The sequence below is a fragment of the Cydia strobilella genome, chromosome 10 (assembly GCF_947568885.1).
Source record: "Cydia strobilella chromosome 10, ilCydStro3.1, whole genome shotgun sequence".
In the NCBI taxonomy this organism is placed as follows: Eukaryota; Metazoa; Arthropoda; class Insecta; order Lepidoptera; family Tortricidae; genus Cydia; species Cydia strobilella.
This window is the reverse complement of record NC_086050.1, coordinates 7,502,518-7,522,934: the sequence shown is the minus strand read 5'-3', so window position 1 is coordinate 7,522,934 and position 20,417 is coordinate 7,502,518. Positions and strand designations below refer to the sequence as shown.

At 35.5% G+C, this 20,417-nt stretch overlaps 2 protein-coding genes across 3 annotated transcripts in view; both read right to left on the bottom strand.

Annotated features, from left to right (window-relative positions):
* The window catches only part of LOC134744581 (organic cation transporter protein-like), a 97,974-nt gene extending 78,776 nt beyond the window's left edge, over positions 1-19,198 (bottom strand). The window contains exon 1 of the mRNA XM_063678434.1: positions 18,762-19,198. Within this exon, the coding sequence (XP_063534504.1) occupies positions 18,762-18,864 (103 nt within the window). The 5' untranslated portion in view covers positions 18,865-19,198. The remainder of the gene's footprint in view (positions 1-18,761) is intronic.
* The window catches only part of LOC134744634 (ribosome production factor 2 homolog), a 228,528-nt gene that overhangs the window by 189,954 nt on the left and 18,157 nt on the right, over positions 1-20,417 (bottom strand). The gene's annotated exons all lie outside the window — the stretch shown is intronic.

Here is a 20,417-nt window from a genome sequence, read left to right as displayed (position 1 = left end):
TCACAACACAAGACCGCCGTCGTCTGGAAGCATTCGAAATGTGGTGTTGGCGCAGGATGCTCAAAATCAGCTGGACAGGAAAGCGCACCAACCATGAAGTTCTAGAGAAGGCAAAAGAGAAAAGACAAATAATGCACGCCATTGAAAAACGTAGAGCTAAATGTACCTATATAGGTCACATACTCCGACACGAAGGGCTAAACAAAATTATACTGGAGGGTAGAATTGAGAAAGGAAGAGAAAGAGGAAGACCTAGAATATCATACATGACACGGATAAAAGAATGGTGCTGTAGCCATTCATACCAGGATGTAAAAACGAAAGCCCAGAATAGGCTGGAATGGAAAATGCTGCAGCGGCAGAGGGCCGGGCCCTCTTAATATTGATGATGATGATGTATCTCCGAAACTAGAAGCACTTTATTAGGGTTCCGTACCCAAAAGGTAAAAACGGGAACCTATTACTAAGACTCCACTGACCGTCTGTCTGTCTGTCTATCCGTCTGTCTGTCACCAGGCTGTATCTCATGAACCGTGTTAGCTAGACAGGTGATATTTCCACAGGATGATGTATTTCTGTTGCCGCTATAACAACAAATACTAAAAACAAAATAAATTAAATATTTAAGTAGGGCTCTCATACAACAAACGTGATTTTTTTCTAATTTTTGCGTAATGGTACGGAACCCTTCGTGCGCAAGTCCGACTCGCCCTTGGCCGTCTTTACAGTAGTTACAGCAAGCAAGGTCCAATAGCACAAGTGTTGCCAAAGTATGAAGTGCTTAAGGTTTAGTAGATAGTAGTGATTTTCAGAATTATCCCGCTTTCGAAGTTACCACAATGCACCTTATATCATTAGTGTGAAATAAATGTATCTAGTTGAATAACAGATTAGAGAATATTTAATTATCAATGGTAACTGTAGGGTTAGCTTTAATGGAGGCTGGCAAGTAAATTAACAATAGGTAGAGGCTAAATAATTAATGTAACGTGCCAGCACAGAATAACTAATAGTACTACCGTATTTCGGGATTTGTTGAAATAGTAATATAATATCCGAGCAGCGCCTAACAAACCAGATTAATTTAAAGTCAACCCTTTTAGGCCAAGCAATAAGAAGGTAAGTATAGAGGGAAATGCTTGGAACACAATTTTTGACTCCATAACTTTGTTTCGACTAGTTAGAACTACAAACCTAAACTTAAACAGTATTAATTTCAGGAATTCAGTTTCGGCGAAGAAGCTGAATTCCCCCCACACCCCATATCACACCTTTAAGGGATGATTTATGAGATAAAAACTATCTAGGTATATATCAAATTTCAATTAAATCGGTTCAGCATGGTTCAGCGGTGTAAGCGTCAAGAGGAGTGAAAAAAAGGCATTGTTTTAAAGTTTATGTTTTTACTTCGGAATGGTCTTCTTCTTATCGTGTGAAGGGATCATAACTAAATAATATAAATAATACTTCGTAATGGTGCTAATGTGATACTATAAATGGATTCAGCATCCCCGATTTATACGAAAACGATACCAAACACGGCCTAGCAGCTTCACTGATGTAGATATCAAGATAAAACTGAGAGCCCTAAATAAACTTTCAAGAGCAGATATTTCAAAATCTATTCAAGATATCGAAAAACTTGACTAGATTAAACTAGTAGCAAATTTAATCAGCTTTCGGTTTGTTTTAGTAGTCATGTCGCTAGTTTCCGAGATATAATCGAAAAACCGAAAAATGGGACCTTCAAACCCCCCTTTCTCCCCCCCCCCGCAACATTCTTTATTTTAAATACATTTTACTTTGTACTTAGGTACACACAGAATGACTAATAAAATGTTGTTGTGTTCAAATATATGAATATAAAAAAAACTATAAAAGATACCATAGACGCCATTTGGGCCTACTAATTTCACTTATTAGAAAAGGAGTTCCGCTTGTAGTTTATTATGCAACACGGCCTTGGTTGATGTATGATATTGCGGTTGATGGTGGTGTGTTGTTGTTGTTGCTTGGATATGTGGGCGGTTTCCGGACCCCGGACCGTCAACATCTCCAGCGACCCTTGAGGATGCCTAGTAGAGAGGCGAAACTCGTGTCGAATTTAGCGCTTTAGCACATTGTATCGCAGATTGGAGAATAAATTTTTTATAACTGTAAACTCAGGTAACTTATAGTCCTTTAATACAACTACATATGGTCCAGTTTTTACTTTACAGTACTCGTTACATTTATTTTGGAATATACCATTCGATAGAGAAAAAAATTCGGAGTTTAACTGCATTCATAACTCATTTTTGCCATTTTGTCCCTTACGCCCTTTGAACCCACGGTAGTCGATATACTAATGTTTTTTTCTATATTAGATACCCTTACCAGTCAATTTGTGTAATAATGTCCTATAATAATTATTTATTTGGAATTTGGGAGATGTCTGACTTTAAGACAATTTTCCACACTGCACTGCTGGCCTGGCTAATAGGTAATTTTCTAGTATATCAAATGAACACAACACACAACACCGTTGCTCGGTCCTCGCAGCATTGCACAATTACGCGTTTAGCATTAGATACTACGCGCGTGTGACATTGGATTGACGCAGATTTAAATGCCCGAGCGGTTCACATTATTGACCACATCGAATTAGAATTTTATATATATAATACGAGAATATTTTTTAAATTGCGTACCTACCGATTATATTCAGCTTTGCATAAACAAGTTACTATTGCGTTTTTGAAGGATAATCTTACCTAATGGAATAGCACACAATTTATCTACTTAATTCAATCATGTCTAATATGAATATGTAAAACAATAATTGACCTCCATGTATCTAGATCACGTATAATTAATTTTCGTTTCGCTAGAATTGTCTTGTGAAACAAGTACGTGTTACATAATGTTAATAATCTTTATTCTTGACTGGTTGTATTGTATTGTTTATTTTCCATTATATTTTCCCACAAAAGAGGAGTTACGGTTTTGTTTAATTATGTTATTATTTCCATGTGAACTATGGGTTTATAGTCGCATGTTTTTATATCCAGTTGTAAATCAAGTTAATATACTTATAAATTTTCATTTACTCATTTATTATTGGTTTTGAAATAGGTATGTATAAATTTGAGCAATATTTTTATTATTTTTCAATCGTGGTTGTGTCCCGAATGGGCCTTCGATTTGTATAACTCGCGTCAAAAATGATCAACATGGCAAGGCATTGTTCGTTATTTTTGCCGTACTTAATTAACATTTAAATGAGTTTAATAGTTATTTGTCTAAGAGTTCATTTTTGAGTGCAGTTCGTTTTTGCTTCAAGTGGTTATTAATAAACACCTATTATACCTATTATTACCTATTATATAGGTATCAAATCTTTATCCCGAGCAAGCGAAACATTTTATAATACCCGCTACGCCCATTACCTAGCAATGAAAACATAAATATGAATTATTGTTATAGTTTTAAGTTAATGTAACTAGCTACATTGAAATTGTTCACGTATCAATCTCAATCATATCATACACATGGATGGTCTCGTACCGTCGATGTTTGTGTGTGTGTACTTGTATTAAACACGAGTAAAACATTTACCATGGGTGACTGATTTACTGGGCAATGATTTATCCTGATGTAAGTGATTTTTATACAAAAATACAAATACAGAATAGTTTATTTGGTTTAACACATAATACACAAAACCTAAAAGGCTGGAATCTCCCATTATGTATAAAAATACTTGTGTTGGGACACCGTTCTTGCATTAGAAAATGCGTGAGTGTCACCTGAGTGAACATTTACTTCATCGGAATATTCCGAATACATATGTATTAATAAACATAAGTTTGTACGCGATTAAGTCCCGTATTAGTTTTAAATTACATATGTATTGTCGAAATTTGTAACTTATATTCTATTTATTATTATATAATAATTATCATCATCTTCTTTCTATTTTTATTTGTATTGTAGTTCGCAGTGCCTTGGTAGTAATACTGTAATGCTGTGTAACTAATTTGAATAATAAAATAAATAAATAAATCATGCAGAAGAGGTATATCAACTAGAGGATAAACGTAGGTTGACCGGAAGTAAGTGTTTGTAATAAAGGTGTCTGATATACAATAAGTATGTAGTCAGCAGCAGAAGTTGCTAAGCGGGCGACGTGTTCAAAATTACCTTGACACGCTCTTATTCTCTTAACAATAAAGTCGCGTCAAGATCTTTTTGAACACCTCGCCCGCTTAGCAACTTCTGCTGCTGACTGTATACTGACGTATGACACGTGCTAAGTGTACTCATACTCAATTTCTTTTTATGTAGAATTTGTAAACGCTCGCTGCTGCATTGAAAATGTCCATGCATTTATTAAGCAGGTTTTTCTTAGTCTTCAAACTGTACTTCTGAAGTACCTTAAGGCTGACGGCCATACCGTAAGTATGCACATTGCACATATTCATCCACATCTTATTAAAAGACACTTGGCACACAATGATCTAGCGACCTTCACCAAGGAGGAGTTTCTGGCCGAAGAGCGTCAAGTACACCTGTAGTAGTACCGTACCTCCCTGACACTGCGGGGTTGCGAACTGCATCGCAGCCATAATTGTGTGTTTTTAGTTTTAGTTTTTAGTTTTAAGATATATTTTATAATAATATGTATGCTAGTTTTAAGGTATTTAGCTATGGGCCAAAAGTTGCCTGAAAATAAGAAATTTCATTTCATTTCAATTATTCGATCTAGTTACCTCATGTTACATGCTCTTTGATATATAGTTATCTGATACTGTAATATTACGAATTTAACGAAAACACCATGGCACAACTAAGTAATTCGTGTGTGACTAAATTAAACGCAAATCAAATGTCCATTTTCGGGGCTGTAACCCTAAACACATATAGCAATTACTGATAATGTCTTACATTGAGTTAAAAGTACTTAAAGAAGTGCAATAAGGTGCGTAGATAATCAATATTCTCATGCCGTACCTGTGACAGCCTTAAAATAGAACCACACCTTATGAATAATATCTGAGATATGAATCCGTTTATCATAAAAAGGTAATATGTTATTATATGCTGGTCCATTCATCAAAAATATCCTAATACTTTTGCATAATAATGAACGTTCCATCCATTGCTGGCACCCAGAGCTGATGAACAAGTTTTTCCATCGAGCTCGTGACTTATTTTTTACCAACCTTCATATGCATATCTTCGTGCGGCATTAAATCTGTCGGTAATCTGTAGGTACCTGTCTGAGGTAGTTGTCTACCTTTCACAACATTATGTTTCCAGGTGTTATTTTTGGTGACAAACAATTGCTGGTTCCGTATCTCATAGATGCTGTAAAACAGCCTTGAGCAGTATTATCTGAATTCTACAATTTGATCTTATTTTGTCATCAAATTGAAAGAGAGCACGCAAACTAGTAGTGGAAGCCGCTTGACCCCAATTTTAAAGTTAAACCGCAAATCGATGTACAGGTTAGCCGTTTGGCACACGCATACTAGAGGTCTAAACAAATTTTTTGACCCGCAGTTCCTAAAAAAAATTCCCTTAGGAGGGATGCTGAAACATTTTTTTTCTTGTATGGAAAAAACACAATTTTTTTTTCAAAAACCTATCGGGTGTGGTATCATACAAAAGGGCTTTTTGAGGCGATTCTAAAAATATGCCAGATCATTACATTTCAGCCATTTTTTTTTATTTAAAACAAAAAGAATTTTCAAAACATACCAAGTTTGGGCTTCTCCAGATACCATATGGCTGTTTGTTTTTTTTTTTTACAATATACCACAAATGATACATGATATCCTCATAGCCCCAAGAGCAATTTTGAAAATAATTTCATTGTTTTTTTTTTTAATTTTTTAATTTTACAGTGACACAGTTCTACTTCAATACCTACCTACCTAGTACCTACCTCTACCTATTTTACGAGACTTATGGAATTGTACTGCAGATACGGTACATATTAATCATAAAATGATTCGTAAATCCATATATCCAACGGGAAATACCTCTTTAACCCTTTAACTGCGCCTTTTCATCAATTGGTATAGTTTGTTTAGTTTTTAAAATTGCTTTCTTACACAAAATATCAAGGTTGTATCCTTCAGATACGATATACCTTACTGATTTTTTTTGTACAATATACCACACATTATACGTAATATTTTGATATCTAACCCCAAGAAAGCAATTTTGAAAATAATTTCATTTAGTTTTTTTTTATATTTTTATGTGTATAATTTACAGTATTTTTCCATACATAAAAATGTTTCAGCACCCCTCCTAAGCCATTTTTTTTAGGAACTACGGGTCAAATAAATTGTTTTGACCTCTAAGTATGCGTGTGCCAAACGGCTAACCTGTACCTACATCGATTTGCGGTTTTTTTATGCGAACGGCTTACTCTATAGGTATTATATAATATGAACTGAACTACTGACTCCATTTGTCATCATTCGTCATCTCACTGTGGTAGGTAAATTGGTTCATCGATTATTGCTAGGTACTGTTTTGTGAAGAGAAAACATAAACCTATTTTTAATTTTTTTTATGGATATATCATTTATCATCATGATCATTGTCATCATATTCATCAGTTTCATCACCTTAGTTTTATCAACGCAATACTCATACTCATTTATTAATAATATTGTTACATATTACACGTCAAAAAATTAATTTAATTACATTTAATTACATGAGACAGATTACATTATTTTAAAGTTTTGGGTTGTGTAGGTACAAATATGTCAATTAATTTTACAATTGTGAGCCTTATCATATTAATTAGTATTGTTACATTAAAATTATTTTTTGGATGTCAATTAAATTATATATTGTAGAAGTCGTAGGCAAGTCAATGAAATAAACAAGTTTAATATATAGAATAATGCATGCATAATGCTGAGATATTTTTTATGTGTATATAAGAAGTCGTATTTATCAAAGTTCTTTATTTTTAATAGGACAGATCCTTTATTAAACTCACTTAGCATTATCATTATTCATTTTATAATCAGCAATATTACTAATACCAATTGTGCATAAAAATAAATTTACTCAACGCGGTACGTGTATCATTATCATTAATAACGTCGTAGCTTCCAATATACCTATCTTATTTTTAATTAATTTTATAATATGTAGAAAAATATTTCAGTCGCGGCGCGTCGTACACACGTATCAACACTCGCAGTCTTAGAGGATATAACCAAACGGAGACGCCTTGTCTGTAATTTTCTGTACAAAAGTCTGCCGATTTTTGCGGGGGAGGAACGTCAAATGTATACGTAACGTAAAAATAGCCATGTCAGATAAACGTCAGTCCATACATTGTGTATGACCATTGGCCGACTATTTCCGACAGAGAGGAACGCCTGTTAATGGCTACTCCCGCTACTCCGTTTGGTTATATCCTCTAAGCTCGCAGTGCTTGAAGATGGATACCGTCAAACGGGGTGAATAGGGACGGCGGTAATAGGGACAAGTGATGTTTACCTGATAATTTAAAAGAAAATATCTATCACAAATTCTATCCTGCGATTTAAATTAATAGTGGATAACTATGGTAATAGAAACACTAACAGTTTAAAGTTTAAAACTGAGTCTGTCAACGTATGGTCGATATGCGCTCCAAAACTTTCTAAAAAAGTTTGCGTTTCTCGAAGCTACTCTTGTAAATTATTTGGTACTAGTCTTTAACTAATAAATATTAGCTAATAATAACAAGAGTAAATACAGTCTATTACAGTTTTTAAATACAGTCTTACTTCACAAAAGGGTACGTTAATAATTAAACTTGTAAATTACACGCCTAAACCTCAAAAGGCTTGTAACAACTATTAGCGTAATTTATCAGAAACAAATTTGCGAAAATGTACTCAGATTCTGAGTTTGGACGATGAAATAATTATTATTCGCCACCGAAATTTTCCTTCCGAGAGTTCCAAGTAATAACTAAGAAATATCTAGTTCAAGGGGCCTTTGAATTGAAAGAAAGGTTCCGCTTGTTTTAGCCATCGCGCCAGTTTTAGAACGACTTACAGAGAGAAATCAAGTTTTGTCGTCTAAAGGATGACTCACGTTAGACCGGGCCGTGTCGGGGCCGGAGCTTCCGGCGCTTCGTTTTCTATGGAAAGCACCACGTGATCACCTGTCATGTCATAGAAAAGTAAGCGCCGGAAGATCCGGCCCGGACACGGCCCGGTCTAACGTGAGTCATCCTTAAGTCAAAGATTCTCGTTACATTAAATTGGATGGGAACTGGAACCTAATACCACAGCAACAATACGCGGAAAGTTTTTTTTTTAATTAAACAAATGGCAAGGGTGGTGTTGCATTAAGCCAAATAACACCAATAATATTATTAGTATGCTACTATTAGTGACTAGTCTAATAAAATTATTTGAGAAACAGAAAGTATTAATACTTGTAATTTTTACACTGGTAACTAATACTCATAAACTAATTGTTACTTACCTGTCAACTTATTATATTTTTGACAACCCTGATCACTTGTCCCTATTCGTACCTTAGTCGTCCCTAATATTCACCCAGATCCAATATGAATTGGATTGGCCTGTTTTTTTTAAGGATTTGGAAACGAAATTATTAAGAAACATTTTATTTTAAATCAATTCTTAAACATAAGACACAAGTTTATAAACCTTAACATTTGCGGCCCTCATAAAATATTCCGTTAAAATCTCTCATAGTTCAAAATTATCCCTATCCAGGTCTCCAAAACATGTCGGGCGATGCTAGTGACTAAACATTTGTCAGTAAAACCCTAAAATTTTATTTTTATAGTATAATAAGTCGGAAGCAGGTATTTATCTTAGATTAAACTTTGACATTTTATGCACTAACCTCGATTAGGGGTTAAGGTTAGGTTTTTCGTGTTATTCGAAAGTTGTGCCGAACCATGAATGGCAGTATTGACAGTACAGCGACCTGTGGGGCTGTGGCCCTGTCTATATCTTCAATATCGTGAGACAAAAATACAAGGTCTATTAACTAGTTTTTCGACTCGTCGGCTTTAATGATTGAATTAAGATTTCGTATACCAAACTATAATTGAGTACTTATTCATGTATGGACTCCCAACTCAACTATAATACTATTCATTTCGAATATTCGATACGCTGTTGTCAACTATAAAAGACACCAATCACGTGCCGCCGTGCTCCCATAGAAAAGACATAAACGCGCGACTATTTTTGTCTACTGAGATACTTACTAGTTTTTATTTATTATTTAGGTATAATGGTAAAAAAAATGTAGTTTATGTGACTGCTACATAATGAAAGGCATCAAAATTCGAGTGTGGGTTTATGAAACGAACGAAGTGAGTTTCATAATAGAATCACACGAGTTTTAATGCCTAATTATGTACAGTTACATACACTGCTTTATCTACACACACATTATAAACTTTCTATGATATATTGACTAACCTCATATTACAGCCGATATTGGGCCATAGTTGTTCTCTGGCGGAAGCTGAACTCGCGGATATGAGGTGGCGTCTTCGAAATATCTTTATCGCACATTCTACACGAAACTTTTTCTATACTTACTTTAAAAATAAGAAAACAAATTAATTATCTACTTACAAACTAATTAAAAGATAAACTGTACGTCAAATGGCGGCAAATGAAAACTTTTCACGCATATCACGCATCCGTAGTTTTTTTTTATTCAGAGTCGGGGTCGATTGCCATATCGTTCGATACCACCAATTACTAACTATAGTCTGTCAAGCCATTTCTGTCAGTAGAAAAAAGCAGCAAATTTAAAAAAAATTGCCGCAAAGGGTAATCGTCCCATAGAAAATTTGAATTTCGCGCTATAACATGTGACATTTGTCAAAATAGTATGCAATAGGGAATATTACGCGGAAGTCTGCGTAGGGGGCGCCGCTACCACAATCTGAGGGTCTATCGGGAAACAAGAAAATCGAAATTTCGTTATCTAACATCTCTGTCACTCTTGCATATTCGAGCGATAAAGAGGCAGATAGTGAAATTTCGGATACGCGTTTCTCGGTAGGTCCTCTGTAAACAAACAAAGGTTAAAGGTATAGTATGTATAAGTTACTCTATAGTTTACTAAAAAGGCTTGTGCCGCACTCTGGTGGCAGAACATTCCCCTATTGATATTTCATTTCGAGTAAAACGTCATCTCGACTGATATTAGAATAGGGGTCAAATCAAATTGCTTTTTTTCAGTGATGTTCGAAATTTGAATGTCATTACCAAATCGATTTTGATATACACGGTGTTTCATTCAGGACCCACTGAAAACCTAAAAACAGTTTGTTCAGAATCGATAGGAGAATCGATAGCGCTATATTTTAATGGGGGTATTTTTTAAAATATTTTTTTATTTTTTTTACATGCTCAGTCTACAAGTTTGTAATGCAACAACATCAATAACTAGCATTTGACACGTTATTTGTCAATGAGCAACACCCTTAACTGGCCATTGGTAAACCTTATCTCGTTGCAGTAAGGTATGCAAATGGTCAGTTAACAGTGTTTACGATGGTAACTAGCAATTGTTTGATGTCACTAAAACCACGAATTGTGTAGAATTACCAGTCAAATAGAATTGTTAAGAAAACTAAACAACGAATATTCTTTTAAATGTTTATTGGATTAAAGAATAAATACTCAAGATGAGTTTAAAATAAAAAAATCTGTTGGTGTGTCTCAGGTTTCCAGTGGCTCAAGTAACACCGTGTATAGTTAGTCAAGCAAATCTTGTCAGTAGAAAAAGGAGCGAAATTAAAATTTTCTATGGGACGATAACACTTCGCGCAAAATTTTTTTAATTTGCCGCCATTTTCTACTGACAAGATTTGCTTGACCAACTATAATAATGCAAAAAAAATGCAAAAATGCAAAAATAAGAAATGCAGCCAGCCTGCTGGGCAAACTGCCTGCTCTGGCGGCGAGTTAGAGGGTGTGTTTTGTTTGTAGGGTTTTTTAATGTATATAATTTTAGAGTAAGTAAGTTGACGAAGCCTGTTGCAAATTTTATTGCTGCATTATTTTGTGACGAAGCCTGCGTTGCGGATATAAAATTATGGTCCCTGAATAAATAAAATTTTCAGTTTATAAAAAAATATATAATAATGAAGCCATATATTACAACATTTTGACAGATAAGAAATTTGCTGTAACAAAACAGTTTATCTTAGTGTTGGCCATTATTTACGGATTTTGAAGGCATCATAGCGGGTTGATGATATGTATGTAGATAAAAAATCATTATTTATTTAGCTTATTTATAAGTCATTATAAGTAACAGCCTGTGGTTATCATTATTATGAAAAATTGATGTGAAGTTATGCTGTTGAAAATAATTAAGGGGTGTACCGAAAAAAAAAACTGTATAATTCAACTGAAAAAAACTGATGCAATTGATAAGTATTTTTGGAATTTAGGATTACTAGAATATGAAGCTACTTTTAATTTAAATAATTCCGGTTTTTTTAAATTATAATTAGCTTTTTCCTAGCGAATTCAGTAGCAGCTTTTTACGGAGCTGTTTTTCATATTTGCCTGCACCATCCCAAAACCTAGCTATTTTATCCTTCTTCTCTTTAATACACTCTTGATTTGAGCCCGTGAATAGTCGAAAGAACGGCACTGCAGGACGTATGGTGGTCTTACTTTGCACAACGTCTATTACAAAATGCGACTTTTTGTACAAAGGAAATTGTATGATTTTCGACTTGGCCCAGATTATTAATAACGCAAATTTTCGGTTACTATCTTAACTTTTGTACGAATCTATATACTATGTTTTTTTATAGTTCGTTTCACTTAAGCCGCATATGTACCCCAATTTTTCACGATAAATATGACGGACGTGCGGGGGCGGGCGCAAATTCTATTACCTAACAATCTTTCTGATGGTCCTAGGGTCACTTGTTCCTAGAGGTCTGCCGCTTCGAGACCTCTGTTCAAGAGACAAGTTACAAAATTATTTATTTATATTATGAAATGCACGAAACTTCGAGGTAATTTTAAGTGTATCGAAAGCAAGCATGGAGGATGTTGAAAATTTTCTTGCCATTTGGAAAAGATTAAATTTCAGTGGTTTCTACTATTCGCCGGTGTAAGGTCGAATAGCGTAAAACCAGAATTATTTATATTGGAATATATAATTTAATAATAGGACTTTTAACTGCGGTTAGAAAGCTGTCGTCATCTTGCTTGAAAATAAAATTACAGTCGTTTGAAATTTACAGTTTTTTTTTTGGCACAGGCCTTAAGTACCTAATAATATGATGGTCATGTCACAACTTGTGACCCACAAGATTTGGAATGAGGAGTCAAATCGCACTCCAGTATATAAGTATAATATAATACATTTCTTAACAGGATAATGTATAAATTACATAAGCGGTCATTACTGCGGTTAATTCTTCACGCAAATTCCTTTGCAAGTAGGTAAGTAGACATTGTTATATTATAAGTCTCTAGCTAGTATAGAAGGAATGTTCCTACAAAGTACCTATTGACCTATTAGACTAAATGCTGGCCATCAAGGAAACCCAGCCTTGATCAGTTTAACCACGGTTCTTAGTCTGGAAAAGGCATTGAAGTCACACTTGAATGCATTATTATGTGTGATGGCGTGTGAAGCGATGGTAACAAATGCTTCAAACTGCTTCTGACGCCTTGATGGTTAATTGGTTATCGTGAAGGGTATCGGATTGTCTGAGCTTGGAAATTAGGTACTTCAAAACTACAAGTGTTACGTTACATTCAATTGTTAAATAGTACATTGTGCAACGTGGGGGTAAGTGAAATATTGCACGAAAGTCGATATATTCACGACAGCCGCAGGCTGGAGTGAATTAAAGACTCGAGTAACAATATTCTTACCCCGGAGTTACACACAATATTTTTCATCACACTTGCGAAGAAAAAACTAAATTTTAAGCGAAATCATTCTTAAATACGGTGACATTTCAAACGTTCGTCCGCCATATTGCAATTCTTTGGCAGTTGCATCGAAGGCCAAACTCATCGACATTCAGCCACAATTGAAAATTGTGTAAATATATTTTAAACGGCTATTAATCATCAATATCATTTTTTAATCATAAACAACAAAAATAATTTAAAAACATCATTATTTTCAAAGTAAAACTCATTTAAACCTACTTGTTTCGTATGAATTAATGACAATAAAAAAACGAGTGAGTATAGCTGTTTTTTCAGAATCCTTAACTCCCGCGGGAACAATATAGGCCTTTGTCCTTCAGTACACCTGTATGAAATAAGATCTTTTTCGAGCAAGTGTGATGAAAATACATTTTCTTACTAAGTATACTTTTGACTTGTACTTTTTTAATAATTAGTACCTACCTAAAATGTAAAATTATTTAAGCATAGATATTATGTAATTTATTGACTTGTAAAATGACTGCCTTTTACCAATAAAACATCTGAATCTGAATCTGACCCTACTTTTGGATATGTATGACGTCATTATATATACATATATAATTAGGTAACATATATATAAAAATAAAATAAAAATAAAAAAGCCTTTTATTCCTTGCTTGCACTTAAGATTACAGTTTTCATGTTAGTTATTTAAGTATTACTATTTTCTAATGTTAGTATATTTTTCTTATTTTTGTTCTAACTTCTATATACAATTTTTACTTTATAAAAAATGCTTCATTACTCTAATTGTTTCTGTACATACATTAGTTATTTTTATTTTTATTAATATGGTTCTGTTGCAAGAACCCCTGTTTGGGTATAGGCCTCCTCCAAACGGTTCCATCTCTCTCTGTCTTGGGCCACCTGTACACACATATATATACTTACGTGTAAATAGTATCATTTAGGTTTGAATAGGTATATCAATATTTATTTATATCAATCCCTCGTTTTTAACCGTGCAGTGCATATTCAAGCGATAGAGAGGCAGATAACGAAATTTCGATGAATCTGTTGATAGGATCGAGACATCGCGGGAACTCTTCAAATATTATCAACAGGAAATATGTATAAGTAGGCACACCTATAGTGATTGGGGTAATTTATTATGTAACTGAAGCATTTGCTCTCGGGAAAGCGCCATTTGGTGAAGTGGAAAGTAAAACAAATATTGTCTTCGGTTACCGCGATGATGATGATGTCCTCCCAGACGTATCCGTCGACAGCGACATCCCGACAAGCGTTTTATTTGTATATTATTAATATTATTATTTCTAAAAGGGATTTTATTAACGCGAGCGTGGCTAGCAAATCCAAATTTGTTTTTGAAAGTCCTACAGCACGAAGCACAGTAGAGCTGCCCAGATGAGTTGTAGGTGTAGTTGTAGGAGGGCTTGGGCCGAGTTTTTCAGAGCTGTCGTTTGGCGTCAAGATCTTCAAGCCGGGTGCGTTCAAAGTTATCAAGACCCGTATTGACAGCAGCTCGCCAGTCCGATCTCCGAGTTGCAAGCTCCTCCCACGACTCGCACGATATGCCGGTGGCCGACAGGTGGCGTTTTACCACATCCTTGTAGCGCAGGTACTGCCCGCCAGCCTTGCGTTTACCAGAGGCTAGCTCAGAGTAAAACACTGCTTTAGGCAGTCTCGATGGTGTCATACGCACAAGGTGCCCACACTAACGCAATTGGCCTTTCATGAGCAGACACTCCATACCTGGTATGCCCGTTCGACGTAAAACCTCCGAGTTTGGAACACGATCCTGCCACCTCACCCCTAATATTGCCCGGAGACATCGTAGATGAAATGTGTCTAGACGTTTAATGTCCCCTTTGTACAGACACCATGTCTCCGAGGCACAGAGCAGCAGAGGCAGGATAATTGCTCTATAAACGGCGAGTTTTGTGTGCGGGCTAAGATCGTGTGATTTCCAAACTCGTTGGTTCAATCCACCAAAGGCCGCAGCAGCTTTGGCAACCCTAGAGGAAACTTCGGACTCTAGACGATTGTCACTCCGCAAAAGACTCTCTAGGTATCTGAATGTACCCACTTCGTCCAGTGCATTGCCCCTTAAATAAGCAGATGCATCGCTCGCAGATTTCCCTTTAGCAGGTTGTTTGACAATCTGGGTTTTCAATGCACTGATTACTAGGCCAAACTTGCGACAAGATTCATCCAAATTGTCCAAATAGCTCTGTATGGCCTCCATGCTATCAGCCATAAGACAGACGTCGTCAGCGTATAGGATTTCTGTAACCGAGGCACACTGTAATTTACGTTTAGCTCTGAGACGTGATAGGTCAAAAATACTCTTGTCCGTGCGAAAGTTCACCGATATCTAGTTGTTGCATTTCTGAAGTGCATCATTCATCACCGCTGAGAAGTAAATGGCAAATAGGGACGGAGCCATGACACAACCTTGTTTAACGCCACTTGTGACTGGAAATTGATCTGTGAAGGCGCTTTCATGACGTACGCGAGCAGTCATACCCTCGTGAAATTGGCGCACTAAGTTGATAACTTCACAGAACAACCACACTTTTCTAACACTGTCCACAAAGCCGTTCTAGGCACACGGTCAAATGCCTTTTCGAGGTCCACAAAACATAAATAGAGGTCACGCTGTTGCTCAAAACTTTTTTCCTGCATTTGTTTGACGACGAAAATAGCATCAATCGTACCTCTATTTATTTGGAATCCACACTGAGATTCGGGAAGGAAGCTTTCGGCAAGTATGTTAAGCCGCTTATTAATAATATGGGCAAGTATTTTGCCTGCCACAGAAAGCAAGGCAATGCCTCTGTATGAGCCACAGTCTGAGAGGTCCCCCTTCCCTTTATAGAGCTTGGTAATAGTCGCATCCTTCCAGTCTTGTGGTATAACCTCGACATCCCAAATGTACTTTATGAGCTCAAATAGCCTTGACCTGATACTAGGTCCTCCATACTTGAAGATCTCGGATGGTAGGCTATCAGACCCCGGTGACTTACCGTTCTTCAAATGAAATAAAACTATAAAATTGAATTTATAATACATCCCGACGTTTCGAACCCTTTACAGCGTTCGTGGTCAACGGGTGACACGTCGGGATGTATTATAAATTCAATATACGTGATATAATCCGTTTTCATAGCGTATATGTAGTGAACAGTTAGCGATCAATCAAAATATAAGTAATTATGCCAAGACGAGCCCAGCAAAGCGCAAGCTACCATTTCTCGAAGCGCTTTGTCGTTTTTTTAACCCTTCATAACTAGGGTTTGGATTATACCAGATACTCAAACAAAATTCTCAGGATATGATGTCAACAGTGAACTTATTAAACATATAAAGTTTCAATTACATAGCTCTTATACTTTAGATTTTATTGATATCTAAAAAAAACCTATTTCGTCACGTGCTGACACTCACTCACTGATGATCATCAAAATTCTTACTTACTTTCTGAAGTCCTAGAAAGCTGAAATTTAAGCTAGTTTTAGTACACAAACAACAAAAAAATTCTAAAACTTGTAACTTTTAACCGGTAAAAGGTAACTTTTAAAGGTAACATTAATATACACATAAATACACTCCCACAAATATCTTGATCAAGTGCCACATTACCATAAGTTCGAGAAATTCTCATAAGGGTTCGGTTACTGCATCGCTATGTGTTTTTCATTCGCCTGTGTGGCGTAGGAGCATGTCTCTTACTAAAATAATTTGTAAGCGTATTCAATCATTCGAAATATTGTGTTACAGAAGAACAAAAAGGAAAAGGTGCAGAGTTAAATTATACGGTTCTACAAATTAAAAACAAACAGACAAATGGGGACGCGCCACGCAGATAGAGGGTTTCGTACCTTCATAACGATATAAAAAGCCATAACTACCGTATAGAGAGTATTTTATCTGTCAATCTCATGTCAATTTAGTTCGCTCAATTTTGGAGGCGAGTTTACATTTCTAAGTGCCCCCCCCCCCCCTTAGGTTTCCACCAGTTTGACACTGACATATGTGACGTCCCACGGAAAAGGGTACCTTATGAGGGTTTCTAGAACCTTTTGTAAGAAGGTCAAAAAATGCTCATTGTTTTTATTGTGTGATCTCAAACCCTAATGCTTTTGTTTACCAGTGTTTTATTATAAATAAGCTATTTGTTATAATTTGTTGTGCGTAACTTACTTTCTATGCATCTCGCTCGTACTCGCACATGAGTGCGAGCGAGATGTCGATACTTAGTGAATATGTCAGTTTGACACTGCTAAGGCAATCGTGGTAAGGTTACTATGTTTGAAATAATTTTCGTAAAAACTAGGGACGCGGAATTATGTAATTTGTGTAATCATTTTTTGCCTTCAAAATAGCAGTATGGAGATGGAGATATTGCTATTGGTATTATACACTATACAAGTATACACATAGTACTTCCATACACTTAAAGCAAAGAAACTAAACTTAGTATATCAGTTTCAAACAAAGTCTTACTATTTCTAATTACGAAACTGAGCATTTATACCCAGACCCACCCCAGCAGTTAATATTAATATTCCACTATTTCTACTAATTAAAATTATTGCTACATGATAGGATTGTCACATTATTAAATATCTACACGCCGTATATTACATAAGGTATATTAAGTAGAATTAAGATTAGCTAAATCTCTCCCCATATTCAAAAATCAGCTAAAACTATACTTTCTATCTCTGCCTTAAGTTGCCATTTTATATATTGTATATATGCTTGTATAAATATAGATTATATATATATATATATATATATATTGTATTGTATATTTATTTGTGTGTTAGGTTTCGTTTTAATACTTATATATATAAGTAGTAATTGTAGTATGTGTGTTTGTGTTTAATAGTCTCCATATTTAGCTCTTTGCACTACCTGTTGACTTTTGTATGAGTTCTACATTTCCTGCTACCCAAAGGTTGTCTGGAAGAGATCGCTTTTTAGCGATAAGACCGCCTGTTGTTACCTGGTTCTATTTTTTCTTTAAATATTTCTTTGTAGTTTTACATGTATGTAAAATGTATAATTTTGGTGCAATAAAGAATATTTACTTACTTACTTACTTACATATATTAAAGTAGTGTCTACATATTTTTGGCACTTTGTTCGTGTCTATATTTAATACCTTGACTGTACATAGCTCTATCAGTTTATCACACTTAACACGATTTATAGTGCTTAGACGCTTATTAAACAACTAAGCACGTGCACTGTTATACCGACAAAGTAAGATTGAAAGTACTTTATGTTTTGAATTTAGTTCATGTTTATTCTCAAAATACTGGTTCAACTGGTTTACTTCATTTATAGTATACTTAATAAATTTTGTACTCAAACCGAACGCCGCACCGGTCCCGCGCGTGGGTACCTACATTCCGCGAATATTGATGTTTTTTTAGTCCATTCTTGACATATACTTGAACCTAAGTGGCGAACAGGTGTCCAAATGTTAATTAAGTATATAAATATTTATTTATATCTTCTAAAATATTAAATAATTTCCAATGAAAAATACCAGTTCTAACAGGTAAGAGAAGTCACTGTACATTATCAAATCAAGGATTTTGAATAATTAACGTCTATTTTACTCGTATACCTGCTCAATAATAATTTTAACGAATAATAGAGATTCTGTTTTAGTTATGCACGCTTTACGCCTTACGACCAAATCAAATCCGGCGTGACGGAGTTATTTACATACGTTGCTCTTAAAATATTTACAAACATGGTCAACGGATTTCAAGATAAGTTAAATAAAATATGTCATACTTGTCGCGCGTTTCCGATCGGACAGTAGAGGCAGGCTGCCTGGCTTCTGGAGAAGCTCCTGTAGCTCGGGCTGTGGGGCAAAGTCCTCGCTCCGGCCCTTCATCTTGCACTCTTTCACTAGCACTAGTAATTTTTTCACTGACAGTCAATTATTCGAAGATGTGAGTGTAGAGTATAAAGCGCAAAATTGCGATCGGGATATGCGTAAAAGTCGCGTTTCGGCGAGCGTCAGCGATCGCGTTTAGGGGGAGGCGCATGGCTCTGGACTGTGGTGTCCGCGGGGTGAACCGGCTTTATAGCTGGCAGTGGTCCTAGACACGAGGATGCTGACCGAGAGTCGCGCGGCGACTGACGGCCGGTCAAGGGTAATATGCTCCAACACCTCTAACACGGACGCAGCCTTAACAGACGCCGCCTTCACGTTTCGCTGCAACTTTGTGTTAAGTACAAATAATAGCGGTATTGTTTACCAATCAAGGTCCATAATTAAATTAATTATTGAACGGTAGATAAGGTTTAAAAAGGTCTCATAATACGTAAACTGTTTAATAAACCGGAAAATTATTAGTCCCGCTCAGCAGCTTGATAATTTTATTTATTTGCCTACGAGTACTTACCTACTTGAAAAAGGAAAACTTCTGTAAAGGTGCATACATGACCTGAAAAATGTTTCGTTTATCGTATATGTGGTTGCTCAGCATTTATCCGCCCCGTCTCGAAGTGTCAATAACCCGTAGCACATGCAGCCTCATATTAACCATAGAAAATATTAATGAGGTGGTGAGAATCTTAAGAGGATAGTGGACGGCCGCTGCTCCATACAAACGTATATTTTCCTTGTTGGATACCTATTGACATTATTGAAAATGTTTTTGCACTTTATTGTAGGTATATTAACTGGGTCTATTGTTTCCCATTAAGTGTTAAGTCATAATGTATTGTTTGTCAGCATTTTCGTTAGTCATTATTTGGTTTTTCTCAGAAACGCTTAGTTTTTCAGGATTGCTATAATAAAAACCAAACCTAACCTAATTTGTCTATTATACATTTAATTTTAATTGATTAAATAAATATTTAATATTGACGCATATCGTGTTTACCTATAAATAATTGAATAGACACTTAATTATTCATGTATTTTCGGCTGTTATCTGTAATTTCTGTAGTGTTGTATTGTATCTGTGGGTAAACCTTAAATAAATAAAATAAAGGCAAATGGGGACTACGTTTGAATGGAGAAGTTGGAGAAGCGGCTACGTTACGTGTTACGTGAGATAACACCTGAGGGTCGGCGCGGCGTCTATTATACTATACTCGCCCTCAACCAAACAAAAATGACGACTGAGGCCATAAAACTCGAGGCAGGGCTAATAAAGCTCGGCGGTCGTAGTGATGGCAATGTGTCGATTACGAAGTGTTTTAAACGTCGATGTAAATCTATTTTATTTTAGTTTCACTGTAATTGCCCAATTATTTAATGATTTTTGTCTGTATACATATTATAAGTTAGTAAATAGTAGCGTAGTTAACCTTTTTAAACTTCAATTTTACACTTCTATACCTTAAATAAAGAAATTGTATAAATTATTTATTTGAAATAATATAAATATTATATGCACATGTTTTTAATTATTATGTTACACCGTATTTCCACTT